We start from the raw sequence: 26220 nt of genomic DNA on the forward strand, positions 1-26220 counted from the left end.
TTGTACTGTCACTTTAGGTGGTGGGCGTGCTCACGGGGGTGTGGCGCTAATGGGAGCGTCTTATGGAATTTCATTCACCTTTTCACGTTGACAGTTCTCAGAGGTTGACAGTTCACGGAGAGAGGGGGTGAGAGTTAGGAGAGCATATTTTCTTTTGACCGCAATAACGCAATACCGCAAAGTGCAAATCGTATTTTGTTTGTCTCATGATGCCTTAAAAGTATTTCCTGGACGTGGAACGGAGTTATTTCATGTCGCGCGTCAATTGTTTGAACTCCTCCGCTCAGCCCCTCGGCACTACCTGTCTATGACAGTCTACTTCCGCAACACCTTGTTTGAGCCGAATCTGGGTTTAACATGATTTGTGGAGCTCCCTCTGGTGTTGTGATCGTGGTATTCACTGACCTTTGGGAAGTATTTTGACATGTACATGGTACCTTGGTCGTGTAGTGTATCTTGTAGACCAGGCCCATTGCAAGTTGCTGTACTCTGTCGTCTACTCTAAGCCATCCTAGTTTGTCAAAGTGGGCAGGGGTGAGGTGGGTTCTAGGAGTAAGGTCAAGCAGTAGTCTGACCAGTTTGTTTTGAGATGTTTGTAATTTTGTTTTTAGCGCCTTTGAGGTGCTTTGGTACTGTGGAATAATATAATGATTCCCCAACTCCCTCATGTAAAGACATTCCCCTCCCCTTTCTCCCCAATCCTGTGTCCCCCCCCTCTCCCCAATCCTGTATCCCCCCCCCCATTTGACCTATGAAATGGGACCACCTCCCACCCTTTTAACTATATAATGCTCCTCCCAACAATATTCCAGGTCTCTTTACCTGGGTCATTTCAGCTGATCACCTGGGGCGAGAGCCTCAGCCATTCTCTCTATGTACTATGTATATTTCTAATGTGCTTGGTTAATAAACCTTTGTTATTAACTGAACCTCGGTTGACTGAGAACATTCTTCTTCAGGATATCCACGAATATCCCACAATTGGCGTCTACGAACTTGTGACGGACTCTTTGCGTCCTCCCGGCGTGCTGTATTGTTTCATCTATACAGAGAACAGTGAGTATAATAGACTGGTCGACCAAAATGTATGGCAAGGAATTAAAACCTCCCCGCTTTTCTCTGTGCCAGGTGAATGTTACGGAATGTTGTCAAATATTGAGATCATGGCTGAGTAAGAATAGCGTGTATTAATATATCTGATCTGTATTGAGAATAGTTACTGGGGAAACGCGTGTACCCGGGTCCTTATCAGGCGGTTCTGAGAGGATGGGTTGTAGTGCTATTCCCGGATTGAGCTGTTGCCAACCGAAAGTTAGGGCACACCATAAGGTTGTTGGATTGCTATCCCTAGTCTAGCTGATGCAGACTGAAATATAGGCAACAAAGTAAGATACGTGGGCTTATTAGACATGATATCCTTGGAAAACGCTACTCTGTTAGAAACTGTTCTGTGATTCTTCTGCAAAAAGGTGGGAAGTAGGACCGAGAGCTGATAAAATCATAATTAGATTTACCAGAGTAACGTCATAATATTCATAGTTTCAACCTCAACTAAGCCCACAACCTCTTCCATTCCTGAAAACGATGTATTCGGATTAGGTTAACCAATTGATCATACAGATAGCGGGAAGCTGACTACGGGACGTCCCGGTAGTACGTGAATGTACATTAAACGGGACATTAGTCGCGGGTTGAAGGGGCCGTGAGTGTGATTAAACGGTATATTCAAATCTAATATAGCGCTGTTAAATTTACGCGCATTGAGCTTCTTGGCCGAGGACCGAAGCGGAAGGTCCTTTGCGGACAGCCACACCCTCTGCCCAGGGTGGTACAGTCCTGGCGATCTCCCAGACCCGACGGCACCGGTCGAGATGCTCCTGTACGGAAGGAACTGCCACTTCCGACTCCTGTGCAGGGAAAAGAGGGGGTTGGTAGCCCAGGGATACTTCAAAAGGTGAGAAGCCGGTGGCGGAACTGACCATGGAGTTGATGGAGTACTCGACCCAGGGAAGGAAACGGCTCCAAGAAGCAGGCTTCTCGGCAGCCACACACCAAAGAGCAGACTCCACGCTCTGGTTCATCCTCTCCGTTTGTCCGTTAGTCTGGGGATGATAACCAGAGGAAAGACTGATGCTCTCCTGCCCCCAATCCCTTGCAGAAAGCCCGCCATACCTGGGAAGTGAACTGGGGCCCCCGGTCCGAGACGACGTCCTGGGGAAACCCATGGAGGCGGAACACGTGGCGTGTCAGGAGGTCCGCCGTCTCGGCCGCCGAGGGAAGCTTGGGAAGGGCCATGAGGTGAACCCCCTTGCTGAACCGATCCACTACGGCAGTGTTTCTCAAAGTGGGGGGGCGCAGAGGCATGACAGGGGGGGCCTTGAGATTTATAAAAAAAAGAAAAAAATAGATTTTGATTACAGAAAATTATCACTAAAGTGCTATCTATTGCAGCTGCACTGTTCTCCCTGAAAATACCATTTCTCAAAATCTGAAAATCATTATTTAATAAAACACAGAAAAGGATCACCAAGTTACTCTGGATAAAAAAAAACTTTACAGACAACATTGAGACAAAGCTTCCTGACACATCTCCATCCAAACTCTTGGAAGAACTCTTTGAAATCTCATCTGATACCACCTAGAGAGCTAGTTTCAGAGTGTAGTGCTGAGTACCAAGTATCTCATCTCATGGCCCACCAAGTATCTCATGATGCAGCAGTTACGGTGTTGATACCATTCAGCACCACATACAGTATCTGTGTGAAGCTGGCTTTTCATCCATGACAGCTCTGAAAACAAAATATAGGGCCAATTTGAAAGGTCACGATATTGGTGTTATTTCAATAAATTTAAACATGGCCCATTTCATGACTATTTTGTTGGGGCGAGGGGGGGGGGGCCCAAAATATTTTGGTCCGCCAAAGGGGGGCCTGACAGAAAAAGTTTGAGAAGCACTGCACTACGGTCAGCAGGCACGTGTTCCCCTGGGAAGAAGGAAGTCCCGTGACGAAGTCCAACGCCACATGGGACCAAGGGCGGCTCGGAATGGGAAGCGGCTGCAAAAGCCCGGAGGGCGCCTGGTGGGAGGCCTTGCTGCGGGCGCAGACTGCGCAGGCCAGTACGAACTCCTTGACGTCGTTCCTCATGGTGGGCCACCAGAATCGCCGAGCCAGGAAGGAGAACGTGCGATGAACGCCTGGGTGGCAGGCGAACCGGCTGGTATGGCCCCACTGGAGGACACGGGACCGGACTGAGTCGGGGACGAAGAGGCGATGAACCGGTACCTTGCCTGGAGCGCGATGGAAGCGTAGGGCACGCCTTACCACCCCCTTGATGCCCAAGGTGACCACTCCCACAACCCTGCCCTCTGGGAGGATGGGAGTCGGGTTCTCAGTGGTTGGGGCTCCCTTGGAGTGTAACCGGGACAGGGAGTCGGCCTTCGTGTTGCGGGAACCAGGGCGAAACATCAGCGAGAAGTCGAAACGACTGAGGAAGCTGGCCCATCTTGCCTGCCGGCCATTGAGGCGCTTGGAAGCACGGATATACGTCAAGTTCTTGTGGTCCGTCCAAATGGTGAATGGCTCCTCGGCCCCCTCTAGCCAATGACACCACTCCTCCAAGGCAGCCACAACCGCCAGCAGCTCCCGATTGCCGATGTTGTAGTTCCTCTCGGCAGGGAGGAAACGACGTGAGTAGAAGGCGCACGGATGTACCTTCTGGTCCGTTGCCGACCGCTGAGATAAGATAGCCCCAAGTCCGGTATCCGAGGCGTCCACCTCTACGATGAACTGTCTCTTGGGGTCTGGATGGAGCAAGACTGGGGCGGTAGTGAACCTCTTCTTGAGGGAGCGGAACGCAGCACCCGCCGCTGGGGACCAGTCGAACGGCAGGGCGGGAGAGGTTAGCCTGGTCAGTGGTTCCGCCACCTGGCTGTAGTTCCGGATGAATCTTCAGTAGAAGTTGGCGAACCCGAGGAAGCTCTGTAACTCCTTCCGAGAGGTGGGTTCCGGCCACTTCTCCACGGCCCGGATCTTGCGAGGGTCAGCCCGGGTCAAGCCTCTCTCCACGATGAAGCCCAGGTAATCTACGGAGTCAGAGTGAAAACGGCACTTCTCTGCCTTGACGAAGAGCCGATTGTGGAGGAGGCACTCCAGCACACGTCGGACATGCTGGATGTGTTCCTCGAGGGTCTTAGAGAAGATGAGGATGTCATCTAGGTATACCACCACAAACTCCTCCAGCATGTCACGAAGGACGTCGTTCATGAGCGCCTGGAATACCGCCGGAGCGTTGGTGAGGCCGAACGGCATTACCAGGTACTCGTAGTGGCCCCTGGGAGTCTTGAAGGCGGTCTTCCACTCATCGCCCTCTCGGATACGGACCAGGTGGTAGGCACTCCGGAGGTCCAGCTTGGTAAAGACGGTAGCCTGGGTGAGAGGTTCGAAGGTGGAGTTCATGAGAGGAAGAGGGTACTTGTTCTTAATGGTGATCTCGTTGAGCTGGCGATAGTCGATGCAGGGTCGAAGGTCTCCGTCCTTCTTCCCAACAAAGAAGAAACCGGCCGCCACAGGGGAGGAGGAAGGCCGAATGAGACCTGCTTCCAAGGACTCAGAGATATAACGATCCATCGCTGCCTTCTCAGGGACGGTCAGACTGTAGAGGCGGCTGCCGGGAAGGGGAGCCCCTGAGCGAAGGTCGATGGCACAGTCGTAAGGCCGGTGAGGCGGAAGGGCCTGAGCCCGGGACTTACTGAAAACCTCCTCGAGGTCGTGGTACTCGGGGGGGTATCGTCGAGAGGTCCGGAGGCGGCTCACAAAGAGGGCTCCGGGGCAAGGGACAGGACGCCGCCTGAAGACACTGGGCATGACAGGCGGAGCTCCACCCTCTGATGGTACCGGAGGACCAGGCGATGTGGGGCTCATGCAGCGCGAGCCAAGGCCTGCCCAGGACTACAGGGACAAGAGGAGAGCTGGTGATGAAAAACTGGAGTCTCTCAACGTGGTTACCAGCAATGGTGAGAAGGACTGGGACGGTGCGTTAAGTGATGTCAGCCAGGCGGTGTTGGTCCAACGCGAACACCTCCAAGGGTCTCACGAGGTCCTCTAGCGTAATGTTGGCCTGGGTAGCAAACTCGAAATCCAGGAAGCTCTCGTCAGCACCCGAGTCGATGAGTGCCTCCACCGTCGCCCGTTGGTCCGCCCAGGTCAGGGTGACGCTCATCAGACGACTAGGTGGTGCACGGTTCTGGGAACGAGAAAAACTGCTCACCAGGATCTCCCGGGGTCCTGGCGAGCCTGGTCTTTTGGCCGGGTGGGGCAGTTGGAGATACAGTGCCCATCCCGGCCGCAGTAGAGGCAAAGGCCGGACCTGAACCTGGCCTCTCGTTCAGCCGGACTAAGGTGAGAGCGTCCCAGCTGCATGGGTTCCTCCTCGGGCACCGAACGGGAGGGGAAGGGACCACCAGTCGTGGTGGAAGCAGGACGGGCCACAGTACCGTCACGAGTGCGGGAGGTCTGGGTCACCTCTGGAGGTCCCAGTCGGGCTCTCTCACGCCTTCTCTCCCAGAGTCCCTCACGGGTCGCGAGCTGGTCCCTTACGGCGTCCTTGAGCCCCCTCATGAAGGTGAGACGAAGCGCTTGGTCGTTCCACCCGCTCTCCGTTGCCGCCAGTCTGAACTCCAGCGCGTAGTCGGTGACCCCGCTACTGCCCTGCCGGAAGGTGCCCAACCGAGCTCCTGGGTCCTGGCCATGGGCTGGGTGGTGGAAAACCTGCGGAGCTCTGCCACGAAGTCTGGGTAGGAAAAACAGAAATCAGCCCCCATTGCCCAGGAGGCAGTAACCCACTGTGCTGCCCGGCCTGAGAGCAGGTTAGTCATGTACGCCACTCGGGCTCCCTCTGAAGTGAATCGGCTGGATTGATGACGAAAAACCAACTCACATTGCATGATGAATGTGGCACAATCCTCGAAGTTACCGTTGAACAACCGTGGTTCGGAGAGACGGGGCTCCCGAGGTGCGGGATCGGGAGGCGCGGGGCCTGCCACGGCTGCGGGTGGTGCTCTGGCCGAGACTCCTGAAGCAGGTGGGGTTACAAGCAGGGCGTTAAATGCGTCACTCAGAGTTCGTAATTGGTGAAGAATATCAGCCTGCTGATTACCCTGGGCTGTCTGCAGGGTAGCCAGAGAGCCAAGGGACTCCTGAATAGGCAGGACCTGGGCTCGGAGCTCCTGTACAGCAGCCGCAGCCGCACCTAGCTGTAGGCTGTGGTCGTTGGTTAATTCAATCTGGACCGCCAACGCGGTTCTGACTCTGTCTGTGTCGGCTGAGGTCGACATGGTCGGGTCGTAATGTTAGGGTTTGAAACCGACCTCAAACGCACGGCACAGACAGGTAGTTCAGAGTTAGCCAAATACTAGGGCGTATTTATTTTCAGAGTCAAAAAGGAGCAAGTAACAATCTTGAAACAAAGGGAGACTGCCTTCAGCAGAGTTATCTGCGGCTCTGCAGATCCTCTTGGTGTTCGAGGTGGGGAAACGGTGTTGACGCCGAAGCGGCTCTGCAGATACTCCCAGCTTCAACTCGAGGTGGAAAAGAGAGAGAGAGAGAGAGATCAATAACAGTCCACATCACACAGAGGCAGTGCGGTCTCCTCCTCCCTTAGCTGAGTCCAGAACAAACAAAACGATATCTTCAGTGTTCACCACAACACACAATTTAGCTGAGGGTCAGTGCAAAACAAAAACGATAATCTTCAGTGTCTCTTCTAAACACACACCCCAGCTGAGTCCAGTGCAAGCAAAATGATAATCTTCAGTGTCTCCTTTAACACACAACTTAGCTGAGTCAAGTGTAAGCAAAAATAGAACTCTTCAGTGTTCTTCAAAACACACAAAACAGAATAGTCCAAAAAGGGGTTTGGTTCAAACTCACCAAAGCGCAAGAGTAAAGCAGGTAAACGAGGCGCAGCTCAAAACGAGGGGACAAGGTCTTCACCAGCGGCAATCCACAGATGTCCTGGAGGGAGAGTAGACGAGGCACAGCAACGGGGAACAACAGGCAGAAACAGAAGTATTCAAAACGACCCGACATCGATTGAAGGGAAGTCCCAGTATAAAAAGCCTCTGGGGCGCTAATCAAAAACTATGACAGGTGCGTGCTGGAATTGATACTTGCTCCAAAAGCGTGTGGCGGGGAATGCACCAATCAACACAGTACCTTAAAGGAGCGGAGCGTGTGGCGGGGAATGAACCAATCCTCACAAATATAATCATTTACACAATGATTATCAAAATGCACAAGATGTATTATAGGATAATTGAATTAATGCTACTTAAGAGTAAATGAGAAAACGAATGATTGTTTTTCATGCAAAATTAACTGGCTGCCTAGATTTTTATGTTTTTTCCCCATGCTAATATGATGAGCCACACTGAGATGTGAGAAAAGCCAGAGAAGTCATGGCAAGGTAAGTATCCTGAAGCACACCAACGTATGCGGCCTGAGGTAAGGTCAACTTCAATTTAACATCACAGACTATAAAGATAAAGAGCTATTTTGTCTGATTCAAGACTTTCATTCATTTACAATTTTATTTAAAGCCTAATGCTGTAAGATCTAGTTAGATTGTAGTGAATGTGACCTTCTTGGCATAAGGACTCACTGCTAATGCAATTGGCTTGCATTTCCTATTTTCAATAAAGTGATTTTATTTACAATTAATTGAATTAACCCCAAAATGATTTTCCTCTTTAGCAGAAAGGCGTTGAATCATTTATGTGAGGAGTTTTCTAAGGCAATTTTATCATCCTCAGATCATATTGGTGAGAGGACACGACGAGTGAGAAGGAGTGACTCGTGATTGACCTGAACCACGAACGACATGCGGCCCACGACAGACCAAACGAAGGGGAGCACAACCAGGGCGACGACAACAACCGCGGGAGAGCCGCCATCCAACCCAGCCCACACGACACAGACGTCCCCAAGGAAGGGGAGCACAGACAGGAAGGACAACATGCGGCCCCACCCCGGCGGCCCACGGCAGACCAAACCCATCACCTGCAGAAGAGAACTAGAGCCCCGACCATCAAGGTGGATTCAGATGATAAGATTGTCATCCGTGTGAGAAAGAACGTCCTACTGACTAGCCGCTACACCGGCAAACCCTTGCCCTCCATCAAGTGGTACCGCAATGACGCCAGGAGTGGATGGCGACCTGAACACACAAGAAACGCCTAACACATATGGTCCACATTGTTAATATTTTTATTACTGTCTTACTGTCTGGCGCTGCCACACGACAGACTCACAGAAACATCAACTGAATGTACGATACATTCAACACACATCAAGACCACCACAGAAGGACGCACCCCTGGCAGAGAACAGTGTAGTATATTCCTACAGAATCCTACAATAATCTAAGGTTATTGTAGTACAGTACAATGGGATTGCTTATCTGGAAGGAGGAGAAAGGGATCATATACGTGATAGAATTGTTGGTCTCCTCATCTGACTTAAAGCAGATGAAGAATAAACGTGTACGCCAGACAAACCAGAACTATAGTTCAACTCAACATTTATTTGAGTTCAATCTGGACGTTTTTCCCAAACCTGCGTCTGTTTTGGCCACTGCTCTCGGGGCTATGATGAAGGAGGGGCCAGCGCCCACAAGCGACCTCTTTTCACAACCTAATAATTCCCTACAGGAGACAACTGAACAGGTCCACTCCTCTGTGTTGCAATCTACTGAAGTGTATTCCTACACATCCTCCATGATTCCTCTACCTGTGACGGTCCGTCTCCCCCCTTGACTGAAATCTGCGAGGGAACAAACACAAAACAAACCCTTATCACATAACATGTCAAATATTTTCAAGAGAAGCCAAATGTTAATCATATGCAAATGTAACAGGCCACTTAGCTTTTGTTGACATTCCGCCCTGACGCCACTTCCTTCAGCCTCCAGCTCTCTCCACTCAGACCATAAAAAATAGATGAGAAATAAGAACCAAAAGGCAAATAATTAAAAAATATCCCAACAGACCCCACATCCTTTTTGTTCCACATCGTCTACATGTGAAATTAAATTACCATTCATACCAAAAACAGCAAATCAATAAAAACAACAAGCTCCAAACTTAGACCACCTCAATGGTTATTAGAAAGAAAAGAAAAGAAATCTAAAAATGTACATTCAATACCTCCTCACACCACTGTTCCATTCACACATGTCATTGTGACTTTGACACCTCTCAAGTCAGCACAGTCACCCCACAGGCTCCATTCACACCCATTCAGGCCACACAATCAAAGATTCAAATAGACATATGTACTGAGTGACAACCCATTCTAAAAGAAACAATATCAAATGAAAGCAATAAAACAAAACTCTTACCCTCCAATATCTCTGGACATGGTAACTTAGGTGAATAAAATCACTTTAACTCTTATTGCTCTGCAAATGACTATGTGTATCTTTAATTCTAACCTGTCCTCCTATGTGTAAAAATACATCACTCGCTCACACCACAGTTTCAAGCATCCACTGAAATCAAAACATTCAGACACGCACTCACACGCCACTCAATTCATTCACAGTTACACTGATCATTGGAACCTAAACAAATACTTACAAACTCTCTCTCATACAACTCGTTAATCAACCACAGACCGACAATGGTTAGTTTTGTTCCTCCCTCTTCTGCTCTCTCATCAGGCTACCACAGTTTATCCTCACATCTGCTCCTCTTCCCTCACTTCAAAGACGGACTGGAATCCATCTTTAATTCAGACCTATCCATGCCTTCCAGTGCACAGACAGACCCAAATATTCCCTTAGCAAAACAGTTAACATTCATAAGTCATAACCCCAAATGAATGCCTACTTTGATTTCCCACACTCACTCACCAACTGTTCCCTGACAAACCTTCCACTGTCTCACCTTTCTGTCACTTCCTGGCCCCCGGCCCCTTACAACCACTTCCTGTCCTCTGTATCTGTTATCTCACTTTGACTGTTCTCTCCTATCTCCACCTGTGACCTCTCTCCTGTTGCATCTAATCTTACCCGGCCTGCCTCGTCATCCTGTCATAAAAAAACAGCCATTGTAAGCAACAGCTGTCCCGCTTGCCCCCGCCTGGGCATACAACGTTATCACTTCCTGCTGTGAAGATATTCTAGGTCTCTCCCGTGAGCGTAACAGTGATCATAAACAACAGGTTTTAGCCCTCCCTCGTGGCTTCCCGTGACCTGTCTCAAAAGGATTCCTACCCCCCTGGGCAATATAACCTTCTCAACTTTTGTCTCTTTTGCTACTGGCACCTGGTGCAAGCTCCTCACACGCCCCTTGTCCCATATGCAGGCCCCCTGCGGCCCTGTTGGCCCTTGGGCCTACAAAGCCCTATTATTTCCTGTAATCAACAAAGGGTTAATCATTGCACACAAATCATCTATAATAATTGCAAAAACACAATCTTACATCAAAGCAGATACCTAAACAAGTCCCCCGTCACTAAGTTATCCTATTGTGACCCCAGGACTTACAATCAATCTCAATATAATACATCAGCCTACGTAATCCAATGGCATTAAAGAAAAACAATCTCTAAACATTCTGTACTCACAATTATCACCATTAAATCGCCATTGCATTAATAAAACTGTTTTCCAACACAGACAGCAAGCCTCTATCAATAAATTATAATCTCCTACAAGTCGGAGGCCTGTGTCAACATATTAACAGTGTATTAAAGATTTACTTCATACAAACATCTAAAAATAATTACCATTCTATACAGATTTTTCCTATACAGATCTTAAAATCACATTTGTACATGCACAACACACACATAAGCATTTCTATCAACCACCACTCATTAAAAATTAAACACTATCATTAGTTAAGTTCCATTCATGCTAAGTCTCAAAACTGTAAACAGGATATTCTGGGAACGTCCAGCCCGGTACATAGGTGACATGTGATTATATTGTAGATGCATTAATCAAAATATGACGCAAGCGATATGCCTCTTCCAGTGTAGAAAGACTCCCCTTGTGTAACATATTTATTGCCCATTATTACAAGTACAATGTGTATCTGGTTTATGAATCCCAGTGTTGTTAAGGGCATGTATATTAAATCATCTACTCCTTGCTTCATCTTCCCCTGTCTCATCACATGCTGCACCTACTCTCCCTATTTTGCTACAATAATTTGTAGTAACACCACCAAAACCACTCCCAGAACATTGTTTACAACCCACAGAATGCACAACATACAAACACAACCATTTTACATAATGCAAAATATACCCTTACCCGTTATCCATTCCCTGAGCGAATTAATATGAATGAATGCATTGCTCCACGTTATACCGTGCCTGCGCAGTAGCACAAACGGCGCACACAGGACGATGTATCACGACAAAGCATAATTAATATCATAAAACACTCCGTTCCAACTCAACACACCGCTACGACCACCACCGCGTCCTTTAACCCTTTCTAAACATCATTTTCAAAACTCGAATCTTACACATTTCGCTCGCAAACTCACAAAACAACCGCACGCAAGCTAACTAGCCTAGCCAGCCCCAATGCGAGGTTCCATGCGTTCCCGGAAGCCCCAAGTTATGCCACGTTCGAGATCCGTACATTCATCCAATCCGCCCAGTACCAATCTAACAATAAACAACTCACACATGCTTAAATAACAAACTACTTTAAAAGAAAATAATTTTTATACCAACGCCGCATACACAGTCCAACACGAATCATAAACCAATTCTCCTACCCTTCTCTTCGTCCGGCTCCACGCACCGTGAACGTTACACACTCTCCATTCAACACCATGACGTCATCAAGCAGCGACCTCTTAATATCGTACACAATCGTTACCGCATCAATTATAACCCTCAAAACGGCCACAATCTCCACTATGTTATCTGGAAGGAGGAGAAAGGGATCATACGTGATAGAATTGTTGGTCTCCTCATCTGACTTAAAGCAGATGAAGAATAAACGTGTAGCCAGACAAACCAGAACTATAGTTCAACTCAACATTTATTTGAGCCAGGGCCAAGAGTGAATATGAGGTTGCCTTTCACATACAAAAGATTATCAGAAAACATTAACATGGCTGCCGTGTACAGGAATCAACAACAAGGTTTGCATCTCAAACCCCAATATGTACAGAAAACAGTCACTCGTTAACATAATTTGAACATACATTGACAATACTGTAAGCCCTTTTTGTATATAAGTAAGCCTGGTTTCTAAACTAAGTTTACATTCTATTCTAACCAAACATGGTGGTTCCATTCGGCTTACTTACATTAAAACAGCTCAGCAGTAGTCTCTCGGTGGGGGGCGGTTGGAGCACGCAGACCTGGGTGGGGTCTGGGCTCCAGAATAACACTTTGTCGGCCCTTATATCCTATAATTTCTAGCCAATATTAGCACATGGTTGGTCCAATCCAGCGTCTTCTTGTGGGGGGTTGGGTCTTGTCTCCGGGTGGGGTGGTGTGATGTCATCTTCCCTCAGTGATAAGAAGGGGGGTCTTTATGCCCCCCCCCCCCTCCTTGATGTGGTCTCTCTTCCCTCAGTGATCAGAAGGGGGGTCTTTATGGCCCCCCCCTCCTTGGTGTGGTCTTTCAACTCAACTGATTGCAGAGTACTGTTCCAATAAACCTTTTACCAACTATCTCCCGTATATGAATTTACCCATTTCTAATATTATGGTTTACTCTTTTGATACTAAACAGTTGATTAATAGATAACTTTGTTTGTGACTTAGTGTCCATGCCTAATCATCTCTTCAACAAGTCTAAACTGGTCTGCCCTGTGGTCAACCAGCTGTCTCTAATCAGCATTTACATACAGTCAGTTCGAGAAGGTGTCGTTTGTTCCCTAATTTAGTCATTGCTTGAGTGGGGGTTGAAATAACTATTGCTGTTGTTATCTGCTGCAACTGTCTCAACTGACAGTTGAGACTGTTTTAGCCACTGAGTCCACTCTGCTATTGAAAGGTACATCTGGCTTTACATTATGGGTCTCTAATTTATTCCCACATATTAATTATGAAATTCAACGTCAATATTTACCACAACAGCTTGTCAACAGCTAAGCGACAACTGTCAGATTCACAAACAAGAACTGTTTCACAAAGTTCATATGTATCTGGAAAATTATTAACTAAGAATATGATGAAATACAATCAATAAGATTGCATTAACCAATTTTATAATAACAATAAGGAATGATCACAGAGTCACATTGCAAATTATATTGTTAGACAGGGCAGAACCAGTTGGTTTGTTCCAAGACACCAAGTTTTGTTTTGAACATTGATAGTATGCACCACAGCAAAATACTAGAACAATGCATAACGATTATCATAATCACCTTTTATATCAGTTTCTTTACACAAACCACTAGGTTAACGGTTTTAAATGTTTTTGTATACATTAGCCACTAGGTTAATGCCTATTTGTAAATCCTATTCCTATACAATTTTGTGTTTTCACCCTGTGCACTCTGACCACACAGAGACAGTGTTCACATGTATTTAATTGGTTTATTACTATGTCTGTATGTACGACCATGATCTTAGCTCCCATTGATATTATCATGAAGACACATAATTACCACTTAAATGTCTGATTCACGACGTGAATGACTGGAGGTAAGTGCCAAGCCAAGATGGGCACAACCAGAGCTTCTAATGATTATGTTATTTGTTGTTTGATAGAGTTGAGGACCAATCATCGATATAGGTATTTGAGCGGTTAAATCAGACCATTATTAATAAAAGAAAAGGGTGATATCTATTCCCACATCTCTGATATCAAAATAACACAGACCGCAGTCCAGTCAATCATGTCATGAATCACGTATGTAAATATTTCTATTTTAAACTGTTATGCCAACCAACAGATCACATTGGCCAACATTTATTTATTTTAATTGTTTTCTATTTTAGTCATTATCTGATAACCGATGGATTACATCGATCCCATTCTTTTACCATATCTATTCACTCTTACCTGTTCCAAATAATCATGGTGTATTATACATTAATCTCACCCACATAATGAAGAGAAAAGTGAGTAACTGTGGAATAATATAATGATTCCCCAACTCTCTCTCTCTTTTTTTTTTTTTTTACTTAATTTTTTAGCGTTTATCGCTTTTCTGGTCAAGCATGACCAACAGATACAGGGTGAAACGGGATATAGATCAGGGGAAGACATTCTGATAAATGACGGCGGGTCCGGGAATCGAACTCGGAGTCCACCAGATCCGTGACGCAGCACGGTTTTCCCCGACGCTGAAATAGCGCCGAGATATGCGGTGAGCTACTGGAGCTCCCCTCCCAAACTCTCTTATGTAAAGACATCCCCCTCCCCTGATATTATACATTAATCTCACCCACATAATGAAGAGAAAAGTGAGTAACTGTGGAATAATATAATGATTCCCCAACTCCCTCATGTAAAGACATTCCACTCCCCTTTCTCCCCAATCCTGTGTCCCCCCCCCCCTCTCCCCAATCCTGTATCCCCCCCCCCCATTTGACCTATCAAATGGGACCACCTCCCCTCCCCTTTTAACTATATAATGCTCCTCCCAACAACATTCCAGGTCTCTTTACCTCTTTACCCCTTTACCATCTGTTTGGTTAATAAACCTTTGTTATTAACTGAACCTCGGTTGACTGAGAACCTTCTTCTTCAGGATATCCACAAATATCCCACAATCCTTCCTGTCTGTGTTAATGTGCTTGGTTAATAAACCTTTGTTATTAACTGAACCTCGGTTGAATGAGAACATTCTTCTTCAGGATATCCACGAATATCCCACAGTACCATGAGGTGCAAGCATAGTCGTAGTACCCTTGAATGAGTGCTCCTGCCAGAGTCTTCAGGGTATTCTTGTTTACCAGTGAGGAGATCCGGTACAAGAATCGAGTTCGTTGGTTGACTTTTTTTTATTACATTGGATGCCATCTTGTCACAGGAAAGATTTGCCTCTAGGATGGAGCCCAGGTAGGTAATTTCTTCTTTCCTTGTGACAATATTGTCACCCACTGTAACTGAGAAGCCGTCGGTCTTGCTGAGTTTGTTATTTGAACCGAAGAGAATGGACTCTGTTTTGCCCATGTGTAATGATAGTTTGTTATCAGCGAGCCATATGCAGATTTTGCCTAGTTCCGAGCCGAGGGTTTTTTCAACCTGTAACTTGTTCTTGTCAGAGACCAGCAGGGCTGAGTCGTCCGCAAACAGTAACAAGTTGCAGTCACAAGCTGACGACATGTCATTTGCATAAATTAGGAACAGTAGCGGTCCTAGTATGCTTCCTTGTGGAACACCACAGCTCACTGTGAGGGGGGGGGATAGGGTACCGTTTACCTCCACCATCTGTTCTCTCCCTTCCAGGTAGGATTGCATCCAGCTCACTGATAGGCTATCAAAACCAATTGCTTTTAGCAAAACTTTCTACTCCTTAATGCAGATAAAACTGAGATGTTAATTGTTGGCCCCCCAAACCACAGAGGCCATCTCCCTCAACTTTGATACCCGTCATGTATCCCAGAGCTCCACCATAAAAAACCTCTGAGTCATTTTTGATTCCTCCCTCTCATTTAATGCACATATAAAAAATGTCACCAAAATTGCATTCTTCCATCTTCGTAATATCGCAAAAATTCGCCCCATTTTAACTCTGGCTGATGCTGAAACCCTGATTCATGCTTTTGTCTCATCACGTCTGGATTACTGTAATGCACTTTTTTCAGGCCTACCTAATTCAAGCATCAAAAATCTTCAACTCGTGCAAAATGCGGCTGCACGGATACTAACTAGAACTAGACAATTTGATCACATCACACCAGTTTTGTCCGCCCTACACTGGCTTCCTATCCAAGCCCGATCTGACTTTAAAGTGCTACTCCTCACCTACAACATTTTAAATGGGCTTGCACCGCTCTATCTATCCGATCTCATCTCCCGATACTCGCCCGCTCGTGCCCTGCGCTCACAAAATGCGGGGCTTCTATCGATCCCTAGGGTTAAAAAGAAATCCGCAGGCCACAGAGCCTTTGTCTACCGCGCTCCCTACCTGTGGAACAAATGACCTGCCGTCATCAGGTGCGCCTGCTCTGTCGAAGCTTTTAAATCCCTGCTTAAGACTCATCTTTTCTCTCTCTCCTTCAACCTACCCTGATCTCACCTGGTCGGGGACTGACCTTTAGATTAATCTGTCTAGTTTAGTTAGGGTACAGGGTACTACATGGTACTACTGGGTAGTTTACTACAGGGTAGTTTAGTTAGGGTACAGGGTGCTGCATGGTACTACGGGGTACTGCATGGTACTACATGGCACTACGGGGTACTACATGGCTCTACATGGTACTGCGTGGCACTACATGGCACTACGGGGTACTACATGGTACTACATGGTACTACAGGGCACTACAAGGCACTACAGGGTATTACATGGCACTACGGGGTACTACATGGCACTACAGGGTACTACATGTCTGCTCTTTTGCAGCACCACAAACATGGGAACTCTCTAACTCTTCCCCCCTCCCCCCTCCCTCCCCCATCTCTCCGAGTGCCCGTCTCCTGGCGCTGACTAAGGTGATGGATGCCTCGGGGTCTTGGCCAAGATTGTAGTGACTGCTCTACATGCACCTCCGAGGCCTTGGATCAGTTATTTACCGTCGTCTGTCCGTGGTCCTGTCAACTGATTAACAGCATTAACAGACTTCTAACAGATTAACAGTCAACACGGTTTCATTGCTGGGTTAAGTACTTCTATTCTATTCACATAATATGCTTACTTCATATATCTACTCCATTCACATATGCTTACCACTTGTATCTATTGCTATGTCCGCCCACTACAATCACATGAGCTGTCTAACGCCTGTCCCGTCTCCCTGTCCCCCTATGACTTGCTGTCCTGGAGTGCTGACCGGAGTGTCGGACATCCCGTGATGAAGGCCGGGAGGTTGCGACCCCCTCTGCATGCCCCCCTGTCTCCGGAGGTCTCGTAGTGGTGACCGGAGTGCCGGACGTCCCGCGATGATGTCGGGGAGTTCGCGACCCTCTCTGCGCCGCCCCCTATCTCCCTGTCTCCGGCTGTCCCTGAGCAATGACCGGAGTGTTGAATGTCCCGTGACTAAGACGGGGAGGACGTGACCCTCTTTGCGCCGCCCTGTGCCTCAAATAGATCCGCTATCAGCTCTATCTTTAATCTTTCAAAATGTTCAGTTGCTATCGCTATTTGCTTTATCTTTAATCTTTCAAAATGTTCAGTTGCTATTGCATGCACTCATCCGTGTTTCACTACAGACATGAGTGCATGCTTACCAACTGCCCGTCTGCAACACTACTATCACCAACATCTAAGAAGGGAGATCCCCCCTTGAATGGCCCTTCTAAGGTTTCTCTCCTCCACACTGCCTGTGGAGCTTTTTTCCCTATTGTTAGGTTTTAGTGAGTTTTTCCTTACCTTCGCGTGGGGTATGTCTGGGAGTGCTTGCATTCTTTAATTTTTTTTTACATTTTTTGCATTTATCTAAAAATGTTTGGACCTTATGGTGTTCTTGTTCTGTTCTTGACTTGTTTAAAGAAGACCTGTACGGCCCATGGGGACATTAACGTGTGTTGTCGGGCCTTATAAATAAATTTGATTTGACTTGTCAAACAGAATGGTGTGATTGACAGTGTCTAAGGCCTTTTGTTTTTTTTTATCCACTTTTTTCTCCCATTTTCTATATTTTTCTCCCATCCCAATTTCGTATCATCCAATTCAACCCTCCCCTGTCACGAACGCTGTTTCTTGCCTCCCACAAGCCGGCTGCAATGTGGACTAAGTCATACATAGCACAAGTCCCCTCCGGTACTTGAGGTAACAGCAGTTGCATCTTTTCACCAGCGCAGCTCGATCTTTCAGTGGCGAGGAGTAACGCGTGGGAGGCTCACGCTGCCCCCGACACTTCCTGATTCTACTGCGCAGGCGCACCAACCGACCTGTAGGAGTCGCTGTCCACAACGCCCGATCCCCACCCATCAGTTTCCCACCCCCTAATACGGCCAATGTGTATTAGTATGAACGACCAGCTAAACTGAAAGCAATGTGGAGCGCTGGGCTCGAACAGGCAAGCCCAGCGTCTCAGTCATTCGTGGCGAGCGCCTTGCCCACTACGCCACGTAGCCGCCCTGTCTAAGGCCTTTTGTAGGTCCAGCATGACCATGCCGCAGTATTTGCCCGCGTCCACCTCTTGTTTGATGTGGTCGTTTAAATAGAGAAGGGATGCGTCAGTGGAGTGGGATGTTCTGAAGCCAGATTGGAATTCGTAGATTAGATTTTTTTTCGCAAGGTACTTTTCGACCTGTTCGTATACAATTTTTTCCATGACTTTCGAGATGGAGGTAAGGATAGAAACAGGGCGGTAGTTGCCTGGGTCTAATTTACTGCCCTTTTTGTGCAGGGGTGTTACTCTCACAATTTTGAAGTCCTTGGGGACGTGTCCCTGTTTTATGGAGAGGTTTATTATGTGTGTGATGACTGGGGTGATGGCGGCTGCTGAGTCTCTGAGGAATTTGGAGGGGATGTTGTCATGGCCAGTGGCCTTGTTCGGTTGGAGGGCGCTCAGTTTTTTGAGTACCTCATCTGTTGTTACCATTTCCAGTTTAAAGTCATCTTTGTGGACCCCTAGGTTCTACCCCATAATGCCCTGAGTGGGAGGGTAGTTTGTTTATCAGTGTTGTGGCTATGTTTGTGAAGAAGATGTTTAAGTAATTGGCTACATCCAGCTTGTCTGTGATGAGCGTGTTGTCCGTCTTTATGTTTATGTTTGAGAATCTGGTTTTAAGTTTTTTACTGCAGCCTAGTTGATTGAGTAATTTCCAAAGTTCATGTGGTTTGTTTTTTCCTCAGTTTTGTCATTGATGAATTTCTTTTTTGCTGTTTTGATCATGGAGTTTACGTAATTTCTTAGTCTGTTTCTTTCCAGTTTGAGTTCAGTCACGTGGGCTTGGAGTTCACTGCTCTTGCTTTTGGTAAGCTTTGACTGACTTTTACGAAACTCAGAGCATTTTTTGTCTCTGGTTTTCATAGCGGTCAGTATTTCAGTGTGCATCCATGGCTCAGCGCGATTTTTTACCCTGGTGGTTCTTAGGGGGGCCATGTTGTTTAGTATTGTTGAGAATTTGGTTTTGAAACCAAGCCATGTTTCTTCAACCAGTGTACCATTGAGTTCATCTGACCAGTCCAGGCTCTCCAGTTCAAGGTTAAAGGCCTCGCTAGAGTAGGTTTTGAGGTCTCTAGATGTGACTGTTTTGTGACAGCCAGCCTTTTGTTTTAGCTTTTTGCGGGTAGAGAATATCATATAATGATCACTTAACCCGCATGCTATAACCCCTTTATTGGAGATCTTGGACTTGTCAGAGGTCAGGATGAGGTCAATGGTAGTCCGAGTTGATTCACATACACGTGTGGGTTGGGTGATTAGCTGGCTGAGGCCGTGCAGATCACAAAACCTATTGAAGGATTTGAAGACGGGTGCATCTTTTTGTTGCATATCCGTGTTCCAATCCTCAATAAGAATCTTTTCTGCATCCTCAGCTCCAGCTAAGCACACATCCAACACATCATAAAAGCCATTTTGGTCTGGCGGTCTGTAAATTGTGCCGACTAGAACAGATTTAGCCCTTAGGTCAGTGTTAGGACCTTTATTGTTTATTTTAGTGTCTACTTTTGAGGATGGTGTTTTACACATTTGGACATGTATTCAGCAAACTTAAACTTTTTAATATATTGCATTATTGTGCTGTCCATTATATCCATGGGATGTATGATTACTATTGTTGAGGGGCATTTAAAAAAACAAAAAAAAGAACACAAGCACAATTTTTTTATAAAACTGATTTTAAATGGAAAATGTATAAAACACAAAATACATACCATACTGTTTACATGTTGGTTAAAGTACCTTTTGTTAAAATCACACAGGGAGACAAAAATAACAACACGGTCTCATCAGAAAATGTAAATAGTACTAACACAGGGAAAAAGGTACATTGTAGTGATTGTAATGGTACATAATTCACCCAATGGCCCGAACATTCTGGAACATTTGTGATGATGTCATAGCCGAACATTCTGGAACATTTGTGGTGATGTCATAGCCGAACCTTCTAGAACATGGGTGATGTCACCGTATGATGTCATGACCAATGTTCTAGAACATTTGTGTATGTATATGAATTCGGCAATTCTCTCAGAAGAAGGAGACAGACAAGAGGAGCAGAGAAGAAGGAGACAGAGACGATAGTAATGTGTTTTGAAGATGAGAAGAAGAAGAAGAGTGTAAACAATCAAAAGTTGATTTACCAGAGACCATAATATGGAAACCATACTACTAGCGTAGTATAAGAACTGAGGAGGGCAGTAATACGCCATGTTGCATCTACACTGCGGGAAATTCAAAAGAAGAAAGAAGAGGAAGAAGAAGAAGAAGAGCTCAATCAAAAGAACTGCGGAGGGCAGTAATACGCCACGATGCGTCTACACTGCCGGAAATTCTAAAGAAGAAGAAGAAGAAGAAGAGTCAGCCCAGAAAAAGATAGCAGGGGGCAAGGAGGGTCCCGCGGAGGGGGGCTCAGGCAGGAAGTAGCAGCGTTAGCTGCACTCCAATGGACAATGTAGTTGATGACGGGGTCCAGTAGGAGAAGAAGAAGGTGAAGTAGAAGAAGACGAAGAGCCCATACAAAGAATTGCGGAGGGCAGTAATAAGCCACGATGCGTCTACACTGCCGGAAATTCAAATAAGAAGAAGAAGAAGAGTCAGTCAGTCGACTGCAAGCAACGTAGCAGTAGCATGTTGTATTTCTGTGCTTAATAAATGCTATTCGCTCTGCCTCATCTCTCGGCACTACAACATAATGTATGTTACCATAAGTAATATATTTACTTATTGTATAAGGAATATATTTACATATAGTATAGTTAATATATAAAAGTGTGTCTTTGTAGTCTTGAGGTAAAAGCACTTGCCTCCCATATGGGTGCCCCAGGTTCGTTCCCCATTAGGGTAACTAAAAATGTTTCAGAACATTTGAAAAGTCAAATATTTTTTTTAATATACAATATATGTACTTATTTGTAATACATACACTTTCGTATATATGTCAATATATTACTTATGACTATTACATAACGTACAATAACCTTCTGGCTGACAATACAGCATAAACTTTTAGTAACGTCACAAGAGAACATTAAAATACTATAACAGTACTGTTTATTCCAACGTAGAACATACAGAATGTAACCTGACGGCCTCATCTTGGTCACAGCCCTGGCACTGAACATTTGTGTAATTCTCTTTCTTCCTATATGGCTCCTTGTAACCACTGATAACCACTTTGGAAAGAGCATGCCTAACTGCAGCGGTAGAGCAGGTAAAACACTGGAAAAGCATGATGTCACTGTTCCACCTTTACTTATTTTGAAGATCCAGTAATAAAGATGCCAAATTATTACATTATACTAGTGGTAATTTGTTCCTCTAAGCATGTAAACGTAGATGCATGTAAAATACAACCAACCTTTGAGCTTCACTGACCTACTGTATTATCGCAGCTCTCAAGCGGAAACCTAGTATTTCTTAGATTAGATCTAATCTAATCTAAAAGTGGTCCCATGGCAAAACATTACTTCTACCATGGCACAACCGTGGTCAATTATATATACAAAGGCCGGTATGATAAAACCAAAAATGACAAACTACCATGATACTTTTTTTTAAGGGATGATCCTAATGATGACCCTTTTGGAGATACTGTTTTTCACTAGACAGCAGTGATATATAGAGGACCCTGGATACATCATCCACATATTAAATTCCACAGTTTTTAAAGGTACATTTAAAACATTGTATCCGATTCCATGACCTGTTCCTACAAGAGTTACGGCACCGTTGTAACATTATGAGACGATACGACACAGCAACAGAGTCCATTTTACAATTATTTGAATAGCCACTGTATTTGAAACTATCTACAGAATATAAATTGAAGTATAAATGTCACACATCAATTCAAAGTACACGATCTAATTTAGGGGGTGTTAATCAATTAATCGATTGAATTGAATAAGTCGATTACAAAGAATAATCGATAAATTCCCTGCGTCGAATTCATCAGTAACAGAAGTGCAGTACTAGTCATCAAAACATTGTATCCCAGGCGGCTGGGTGGCGCAGCGGACATTGCGCTCGTCACCAACGCAAGAGACACCGGTATCGAATCCGGCTGTCGGCGTTGCCTCCGGCTTGGGCCGGCCTTCATACTAACTCAATTGGCAGAGTTAGCGGGTGGGAAGTCGATGGGTGGTAATCTGGACGTTGTAAACAGCGACTCCTACAGGTCGGTTGGGGCGCCTGCACAGCAGAGACAGGAAAATGGCGGGGGCAATGTGAGCTTCCTACACGTTACTCCTCGCCAAATGAGAGTCCGCGCCCGCTGGCAGGTGAAAAGATGCGACTGGCTGCCTGCACATGAATCGGAGGAGACATGTGACAGGCCTCTATCCTCCCTACAACCGGCCAGTGGGGGGCACATGCGAGCAACGTTCAAGACAGGGGAGGGGAGAATTGGCACGGCTAAATTGGGATGGGAGAAAAATAGAAAAAAAAATAGGAAAAAGTAGATACAAAAAATAAATGTTTTATCCCAAACTTGGAAAACTTTGGCTTATTGTAATACTGTAATTTGATAAGACAAAAAAAAAGTTAAAAAAAAAGTTACAGCCCTCGTCTCGTGGAAGATAGATAAAGGATAAGAAAGGAGATTCCAATCGAAATGGATTGTTGTAGTTATTCTGACAAAGACCATAATGTTGGTCTAAACCAAATAGATGAAAAGGACAGAGTAGTTCCTATCTACACAGTAAACCCAATGCAGTCTCACAACTACTGCACCATTAGAGGGAAATTCATCAATCTCCACCTGTTTTATACTGTTAGGAATGACAGTAAAAAAAATTATTAATGAGTGGAATGTGATCGTTTCTTTATTCTCCATCTTCCCTTCCTTTGATTGACATCTTTGTCTAAGCTGGTGTTCATTGAGAGACATAACCGGGTTAAGCGGTTGATAAATGTGTGGTAATGAGTGCACTTGTGTATACTCTGTTGAGCTGGAACTAATCACCTCCACGAAACAGCTGGTGTTCACACAGTGGAGTGTGCTTAGGCTGTGATCACATTAGATGCCTTTTTGAACACACTTGCACCTTCTTTCTATGTTCTTCAATGGTTTTGTGGCGAAAAGCGAGCGTCTCCTCCAAACTACACGCCTCACGTTTTTTAAGCTTTTTCGGGGGCTCTCAGTTGAAAAAGTTTCTACTTTATCCGCGGAGCGTACCAACATCAATGTCACCTTCTTGTCGATGGACCGATCAAATCAACCTACTGTAGGGGAGGAAATACAAATCTGAGGTATCTGAAGAGAATACGACAGCAAAACAAACCAACTGATAATGAAGCAGAACCTCATTTTGTAATTTTCCGACAAACCTTGTTTGTACGACCAAGTCTTACCACGACCGAGATATGAACAGCATCGCCTGGAGGGCTGTGATGAGTAGTAATGTATGTAACTTATGTAATGTTAGCTAAGGTAGCAACGATCAGTGGAATCATTGTTGCGCCCTGTGCACTTTCAATTCTCTATGCACAGCGCCTCGCTGGTGTCCAATGTGATCACATCCTTCGAGAGTAACACGCCGTCATCACAAGACAGAAAGCCAGTGTTAATTTAGTCAACGAAAATTGTGACTAAATATGGTCGTCAACAAAGCTTTTTCCCCTGACGACAACGAGATGAGACTGCAGGTTATTGGAGATCATGTGACACTAACGTGACTAAATCGTTAATGCAATGTTGTTGACTACAAACGACACAAAATGTAGTTTACAAAATAAAATCTTGCCGAAATCTCTCTTCATTTTAAGACGAGACAAAATAATTACAACTTTTAGAATAATTCATGTTATTATTAGTGCAGCATTTCCGTTTGCTGTGTGCAGCCGCAAGCGCTTTAATTAATTTCCTAACTCGCGCTATTCGTTCTTAGCCAGCATTCTAGATAGCAGTAACTGCACACGGCATGGGTTTAATGGAACAATGGCGGGGCAACACGGTTTCGGTGGTCTTGTATGCAGTGGGCTTGGACTTGGCAGAATGTATTGTTGAAAGTGAAAGAGGAGGAGACTAGTTTGAAACGAACTGCTACGTTACTGTTAGCATTAACAACTCTAGCTGTCAAATAATCTCATTCATTCTCGCATTCCCTTTACTTCTCATGCTGGACACTAATGCAGGAAACAATCCTACCGCTGCCACCAATGTAACAGAGGAAATAGTCCGCCTATACTTTCAAACTATAGTAAAATAAAAATCACGGGAGAATTGATATCTGATCATCAACATAACGGTTTTCTTCCTCTTTCCACTCCACAACAACGGAACTGTCACAGACGTGCCCCCTGCAACTCCACCTAATGTCAGCATCAATAATAACATAGCATTAAATAGCTTACATAAGTCTAACCAGCTAGCACTAACATTAGCTTGTTTTTGTTTAGAAAAAGCTCACGCCAATTTATGAGGCTGTAACTGAGTTGGGAGACTAAACAAAAAAGACTAAATCGAGACTAAACGAAAAAGACTCAAATGCTCAGACCTGTAGTTGACTAAAACTTAACTAAACGAAAAATAGATAAAGGTGACTAAATATGATAAACGAAAAAGAGCATTTGACACATGGCTAAGACAAAAATAAAAAATAGCTGATGAAATTAACACTGCAGAAAGCTACTTATGGTGAACAACTCACAGATTCTTTGTTTAGTTAGAAAACCAGTATTTTCTTTGTCACCAGACCAACCAACATAATATGATAAATGTAACTACAATCGGATTTACCGCCGCTAAGAAGAGCTCAGACCGAGTTGGCGCTGTGTTGGGGATCTTGTGTACATGAGATGTTAAGCTAACCCTACGATTATTTCTCTTGTCTTCTTGAAAACCAGTCCTTTATGCTGTTGCCGCATCCTTTCCTCAATACTGCACTTACTGTTAGGGCTAGTGCTTGGATCGCAAGACTACATAACCCTAGACTGGCTCTAGTCCGTAACATCTACGCAGAATACAACACTGCTTCTTCTTCATTTTAGATTCAATGGTGGTTGGAACACTGAACTTTACACATTACTACCACTTAGTGGAAAGAGTGATTGGGATCTTTAACCCTCATTACAGAATAAATCGGGAGCCTCTAGGTGGCAGTGTACACGTGAGAATAGTCAAACAGCTTTACACGGAAGAAGATCGTCTGACTCGAATGGTTTACGCGGCGAGGAACAGGGAACGTCACAAGTGGTCACTATTCCATCTCTATGGATAGACCAGGATGTTGGCCCAATGCAACGTCACGGTGTCATCAAAGTCACATGATCATTGCATCATAAAAATTATCTCTGGGATATAAGACACTACTGGGAATAGTGGACAGACTTTTCTTTTCAGATTCCTTCCTTTTCTTTCTTTCTTTCTTTCTTTCCCAACAGCTTTGTTTGTCTCACGGGAAGAATCTTGGAATGTGTGAAAAACCTCTTTGAGATCAGTCTCAGTCTTTGTTCTATCTCTCCTTCTTCAGAAGTCAAGATCCATCTGAAAGTCTTTGTTCTATCTCCTTCTTCAGAAGTCAAGATCCATCGCAATGATTTTGTTCCATCTCTCCTTCAGAAGCCAAGATCCATCTCAAAGTCTTTGTTCCATCTCTCCTTCTTCAGAAGTCAAGATCCATCTCAAAGTCTTTGTTCCATCTCTCCTTCTTCAGAAGTCAAGATCCATCTCAATGTCTTTGTTTTCCTTTGCGTGTTCCTGGATCTTGTCCGCGGCCGGTTTCAGTCGCCTGGTCACCAGTTTGAGGTTGGCCTCGTGGAGGATGACCTGGGTCAAGTATCTTTCCCGTTTGATCTGCTCCTTCACGGCCTCCGGCACGTCCGGTATGACGTAGGACAGGACGAACTTGGTCAGGTAAACTATGTGCTGGAAGGGAAGGAGGAGACACTTTAATTATTCTGAATCAAAACAAAGGAAGATGACATTAAAAGCTTCTCCAATGTGATGAAAATG

General features: G+C 45.3%; 1 protein-coding gene across 1 annotated transcript in view; it reads right to left on the reverse strand.

Annotated features, from left to right (window-relative positions):
- Window positions 1–19943: 19943 nt before the first annotated feature.
- ano6 (anoctamin 6) overlaps window positions 19944–26220 on the reverse strand; it is a 68799-nt gene continuing 62522 nt past the window's right edge. Inside the window, exon 20 of the mRNA XM_084330743.1 lies at window positions 19944–26133. Within this exon, the coding sequence (XP_084186869.1) occupies window positions 25918–26133 (216 nt within the window). The 3' untranslated portion in view covers window positions 19944–25917. The remainder of the gene's footprint in view (window positions 26134–26220) is intronic.

The sequence above is a fragment of the Notolepis coatsorum genome (assembly GCF_963971535.1).
Source record: "Notolepis coatsorum genome assembly, chromosome: 15".
NCBI lineage: Eukaryota > Metazoa > Chordata > Actinopteri > Aulopiformes > Paralepididae > Notolepis > Notolepis coatsorum.